At 39.2% G+C, this 6,181-nt stretch overlaps 1 protein-coding gene across 1 annotated transcript; it reads left to right on the plus strand.

Moving 5' to 3' along the window:
- Positions 1-2,793: 2,793 nt before the first annotated feature.
- Positions 2,794-5,713, plus strand: LOC140338455 (uncharacterized). The gene is made up of 2 exons (XM_072422691.1): positions 2,794-2,911; positions 4,716-5,713. The coding sequence occupies exons 1-2, from the start codon at positions 2,840-2,842 to the stop codon at positions 5,475-5,477; spliced, it is 834 nt and encodes a 277-aa protein (XP_072278792.1). The 5' UTR covers positions 2,794-2,839; the 3' UTR covers positions 5,478-5,713.
- Positions 5,714-6,181: the final 468 nt, after the last annotated feature.

Below are 6,181 nucleotides of genomic sequence, written 5' to 3' on the forward strand. Positions count from 1 at the left end.
CAGGACCCACACTTGTACAGCCCAATGTACAGAATTGGCATGGTTTTGTGTTGGCATAAAGTAGCTCATGTGCAAAAGCTAAGTAACCCCCACCAGGCCAATTAAGATGGTTGAAGACTTTAAACGCCAAGTGAAGATGACAGAACATATTTACAAATTATGGCAAAACACCAAGCACAAAGCAGTGGATTTACCTGTTTTCAGTCAATAATATAAGAGGAAGGAGGACAAAATGTTTTTTGGCAATTTTAGTGAGAAAAAAATGTTTAGTTAGAAAAAAAGTCCTATTTGAAGTGATGAAAATTTTGCCAAAAAAGCCATCTTTTGTCCTCCTTCCTCCTATTATCAATATTATAGGCTTGGCAAATAGACAATACTATTCTTACAACCTTGATTTCCCTTTTTGGCATGCTTATCTTTTTCACTACAGTCAATAAAAATTCATAACATATGTATGGTCTCTAAGACATGACAAGGTATTTTTACTTTACTCACCTCCTTCCCAAGCAGAAAAAAATGATCCTTTAACTCTCCTAATGGTGTAAAGTAACCCCTCTGTGAGGGTATTTTTTTCTCAGTCTGTCCTTATCTTTTGTCACTTGTACAAACTGAATGCACCTAAAAACAATTGCACTAGTATTTTAAAGAATAAAAAAGTGAAAAAAACAGAACTGCTCTCCTGCAAACACCTGGCCTCTTTGTGTTTGACAGTGGGCACCCTGGGGAGAGTAAACGCTGTAGTAAAATACCTACAGTCTGAACTCAGCCTAAAGCTGCGTACACACTGCCAATTTTTGTCGTTGGAAAGGATCTTTCACGATCCTTTCCAACGACAAGGGAGTGCACGATGCATGAACGGTGCTGTACATACAGCACCGTTCATGCTCTATGGAGAGGGGAGGGGGAGAGCGACGGAGCGGCACCCTGCTGCGCGCTCTCCACTTCACTTTCATTACGATCGGCTGTCGTCCATCGTCCGTGGATCCGGCAGGTCGGTCGTCCGGACGATGGACGACACCGACTGTACACACGACAGATTTTCGCCCGATAATTGGCCGCTGTGTGTACGTAGCTTTACAAACTTTTTGGGAAACCAAAGTTGAGCATAAAAGTAGTGTTCAGTTAATAAACAATGACTCATTATGTAAGCTACACAAGCAGCAACTAGTAGTGATCAACCCTAATAGATTATACAATGCTGCTGCTTACAACTTTTGTACCTTACAATATAGGAGGAGGGCATCCATGACATTTTTTTTTGTCTTGATTATGTTATATACATAATGTGCAGTATGTTTATAAATGTTTTAACTGAAGATCCACTCAACGTTTACCAATAATTCACACTTTACTAAAACTGAATTCAATTAGAAAATAATATGAATAGTAAAATGTTATTTACACATTTTCTAATTGACTCCAATGTGCAAAAATGTATACATTTTGGGAAAATGTTGGGTGGATCTTGGGTGAAAACATTTATAAGTAGACCCCTATGTGTTTGGTACATGCCAGTAGCATGCACTGTGTTTGCAATGCCTACATTTTCCTTTTACTTTAATTGTAAAGGTTACATTGTCTGGTGCCCAGGTGGTCCTACATGGTTTAATATCATCAGGTGATGCAGCCGAGCAATACTTTAGAGTTGTGGCCGGAATATTGACAAGTGTGATGACACTCTTAAAATGTTCATTAACCAAGCACAGCTCATGTATTTTTCTATACAATGAGAACTTATCTAGGAAATCTGCCAATGGGCCATAGCTGGGACAAGATGATGGCATTCCAGAGGTGTTAATGATGTCAAAACTGATCACAGGAGATTTGATCCATTCCCCAACGAAACACAGATAATTCTTCTGAAGCCAAGCATTGTTGCGCTGCACCGCATGTGTTTTTATTTATCTATAGTGCACTGTATTAAAAAAACAATCTGCAAAATGCAAAATACAGGTGCACACTACACAGCACACACATGGTTTTAAGGTGCATATAACCTGATCTACCAAATGCAAGAAATGGGTAGAGTTGGACGCCGTGCTACCACGGTGGTGAACCCAGAACGCCTGACTGGTCGCCACTTTGAGGACCACATACCACCAAGCGCAAGAAAAGAAGTGCCAATGAGGATGTGCGTGGTGTGTTGCGCTAAGCGTGATGACACCGGGAGAAAAATAGGAAAGGAAACCCGGTTCTACTGCCCGGATTGTGATGTTGAACTCGTGCTGTCCCTTGTTTCAAAATATATCACACCTGGGATATTTATTAGTTGTTTATTAATTTATGAGAAAAATCATAAAAACTTCAGATTTTTGTGTTTTTTATTTAAAGTTTATTAATAAATTTATTTATTATTATGACATGATTTTGTGTTTCAAACTTTGTTTTACTCAGATTCTTGTTTGGACATATTCTGGTTATGCCTAAGAATTACAGGCCTACAATGAAAAAAATGTTCCGCTTTTTCACATATAAATCCAGAAAGAAATGAACCACTAGGAAGGTTAATGTTATATTTTATATATAAATAAAGAATATTTAAAAAAGATGAGCTTTAAAATATAACAAACCCATTGTCTATAAAGCACTAAGGAAAGAATTTTGATTTTATATACGAATATACTAACACATTCCATTGTTTTTGTCTTGAAATTTATAAGGCTACTGCAGATTTTCTCTTACTCTTCCATATAATACCCAGGCGTCCAGTAATGACTGCAGTTGCTCAGGATGATGGTGAACTAGTTTCGCGCCCCTCCCGCATACCATCAACCAATCACAATCCAGCCTCCTTTCTGACAGCTGATTGGCTGAAGATCTGTATGAAATATCCGGCGGGATGCGCAGGTATCAGAAAACTAGGCGCAGACATCTGAACCGGGCAGAGATGGAGGCGCAGGGGGATGTCAAGGTGAGTACAGCGTTCATGCCACTTAGCGATTGTCATGGATTGGGGGAGTGTATGGTACTAATTTGCTCTCACATTGTAGTAGTATTATCGGGTTTGCCTTTGTTCTGTCGAGTAGATCATGGCTTTCCTCTCAGAATACACGAAGTCATCCTGTAGTAGCAGCTCTTCTCATTTCTCTACATATGGGTTTATATTTATTAAATGAAGCCATTGGTATAACTAAACCCAGAACATTCATTCCATGTGAATATCAATGTTAATTCTCCTGTTTAGTATTCACTTGTGTTTATAGCTCTAAAGATCAGCCTTCTAATATATAACTGTGAGATTAGGATACTGAAATCCTACTCTGGTATTGAGGGAAGGATTGGCTTCAAATGTGACTCAATAGCACAATTTTTCAACCTGCTTTTATTTCCTTAGTGGAACAGTTGCAATAAATGTTGAATGGGAATTAATTTTAGTTAATGGGGAAAATTACCCTTAATGTTAGTCAGAATGCCACCTTAGACCCCTAAAAGATTAGTTTAACCAGGGACTATACATCTAAAGGAGGGCAAATAGGCTGCAGATCCAGCAACACCAGGGTACCACAAAGCTGTGTTTAAGAATGGCTGCTCTAGGTTGGAATGCCATGTTTGTATCTGTACAATGAGCTTCTTGGGTTTAGGGGTCTGTTTATATTACTATTTGGTTTGGGAAGGTGCTGGGATTACTCCCATTGTAGCATTACCTGGTGGTTTATGTTGATTACTTCAATTGGGACATCTGTTTGAGACACATATGAGATCATTCAGAGTGGTGTTTGACCAGCAGTTTGGCATTTTCATAGACTTATTGGGAATTCTCTTTGTGGCAATGTGAGCTGTAGTGTGATCATCACTTTACCTTTTGATGCTGTTTTTGTTGAAACTGAAGTGTCTGTTTAACCCCAGGTGCATTACATCATTACAAGACTGATTTGTCTTGTTTGTTGCTCCCATCTAATGGTCTAATACATGTTGTGGTAATTTAACACATGAGCTGCCAAAAAAGCAAATATATTGCCCCCTACAAACACTATAATTCCCATAGGCAATAAAAAGAAAGTATAACCGACTCTGATCACATAAAGTTTGGGTGCTTCCAGTTATCCATCTTTTCCTCCAGTGTGATCAAGCTACTAAAATCACAAGTAATTGGTCCCTAATCACTACACATGGTTGCATAGCTTCAGTAATTTTGCAAATTTAGCTCATTGTGCTGATGTTAGCTATTGCTCCCCAATGAATAGCAGACAATTTTTCACTGTGTAGTGATGCATCCCCCTTTGCCCTTCTGCTAAAAATTTTTTTTTTATCTAATACTTTGCTGAACTCTAGGCAAACAATCAAGTGCAATAAATACATATATCCTGTTTATTTTACAAAACTGTGTCACACCATGCAGAGTTCTGTACTGCAGTTTAACTTTCCCTTGCAGGCATCCTTCCTACTTGAATCTGACTACTGAAAGAAGTGGCAGGCTGACGAACATGTCTATATGATCTCCTGCCGTTAAAATGTATTGGGCCCATAGCAATGTCTGTGAAGCTATTGTAACAAGTTGGGGAGCCAATGGGTCCCACTTCAAATGCATGACATTTTATACCATTCCATGGGCTGTATGCAGTGCCTTAAGGAATATCTAAGTTATTTTTTTTTCTTGTAAATATTGTTGCATAGTCTTTGGTTGCTACTCTAGTCATTTGTTTCTTCATGCTTTAATAATGCATGCTACTTGTGATTTGATTACTAAATAGTAACTTTCATTTTTCTTTTGACAGTTGTTTGAAATTGACAGCCTGGATTGCTTTTCTTCAGTTGACTCTCCTTTGGATGACACCTACCTGGCTTTCTCCTGTGGTGCACCCAAGGGTACAGGGCTTTCCTCACTGCGTTATAAAACTGAACTGTGCAACAGATATGCAGAAAATGGCTTCTGTGCTTATAGAAATCGTTGCCAATTTGCCCATGGTCTAAGTGACCTCCGCCCACCATTCCAGCATCCAAAATACAAGACTGAACTGTGTCGTTCATTCCACATCCTTGGAGTCTGCAGCTATGGCCCACGCTGCCTGTTCATACATAGCCACAGTGAGCGGAGGGAAGTGCCAGAAACCATTCGCCTTAGGCAACGGCGCCCATCTCCTTTCTACAGCAAGAAGCAATGTCGCCTTTGGCGTTCACCTACAGGCTGTCCTTATGGGTCTAATTGCCTCTTCCAACACCCACGAGCAGTTCGGGATGTTTGTCGGCACTATGCAGCCCTAGGTGTTTGTCCTTATGGTATTCACTGTCTCTTTAAGCACACGCCACCTCCAGACCGCTGGGGAACGGGAAGTAATGGTGGAAGTGGGTCAGCTTCACCCTTCGAACCAGACAGTGATGCTTGCAATGATCTTTTCAGTGACTCCACTGCTAACAATGCTTTTAACTTTAACACTCTCTTACCACTTGCCCTACGCCTACAGATCCTGGGCGAAGAGGACGACAAATCTGAGATATGTGATCAGATGGTAACAGAAGACGAAAACTTTCTATGCTAACTTATGTTCATACAAAAGTATAAAAATCTTTATTCATGGCACTTGCTTAGTATTAAGACTTTTAGATTGTTTTAAATAGGTTGTTTTACCTTCCCATGTATATAAAATGTTTAAATTATTTCTTTATGAATTTAATATGGCTAAATGGACCTAGCTCATGACTTTGAGCATGTTTTATTGGACAGATGTTTTATAGATGTTTATTCACTAATTAAAACTGATTTTATTAGACATCATAGCTGGGTTTTTCTATTGGACCTCTATTTAGGTACTGTAAAATGGTTGACTGTGTGGTTTATTCTTATATTTTTTTTTTAAGACAAAGGTGCACTAACCCATTCAGTTTTACTATCTCTTTTTGTAAATGGTTGGAGCAGAAATGCTACAGACAACCCATCTGAGACTGGGACTATGCTACTACTGTCAGGCAGGAGATTCACCCCTCCCTCTACAGTTTGAGATATATTCATGAAACCCTAACATGCCTTTTGTGGTGATATAGAAATCTTACTGGTGATATTGGCAGTCTGTACAAGTGCTTCATTGATGTGGAGTTGGTAAGCAGCTTACAATTTTCAAGGAGTTTAATTTTTGGTGACACTTTAGGAGAAACTCATTGACTGGGATCAGAGCTATATACAGCCCCATACATTGCACATACCACCAGTTGCTTGGTGTTCTCTAATTCTTCTGATCTTCAAGCT

Source organism: Pyxicephalus adspersus, chromosome 9 (genome assembly GCF_032062135.1).
Source record: "Pyxicephalus adspersus chromosome 9, UCB_Pads_2.0, whole genome shotgun sequence".
In the NCBI taxonomy this organism is placed as follows: domain Eukaryota; kingdom Metazoa; phylum Chordata; class Amphibia; order Anura; family Pyxicephalidae; genus Pyxicephalus; species Pyxicephalus adspersus.

Bases quoted from the DNA above. Each gene is read 5' to 3' on its own strand.
- LOC140338455 (XM_072422691.1), top strand. From the start codon at position 2,840: ATGCGCAGGTATCAGAAAACTAGGCGCAGACATCTGAACCGGGCAGAG. The intron at 2,912-4,715 runs GTGAGTACAGCG...TTCTTTTGACAG, and splicing joins AGGCGCAGGGGGATGTCAAG to TTGTTTGAAATTGACAGCCT.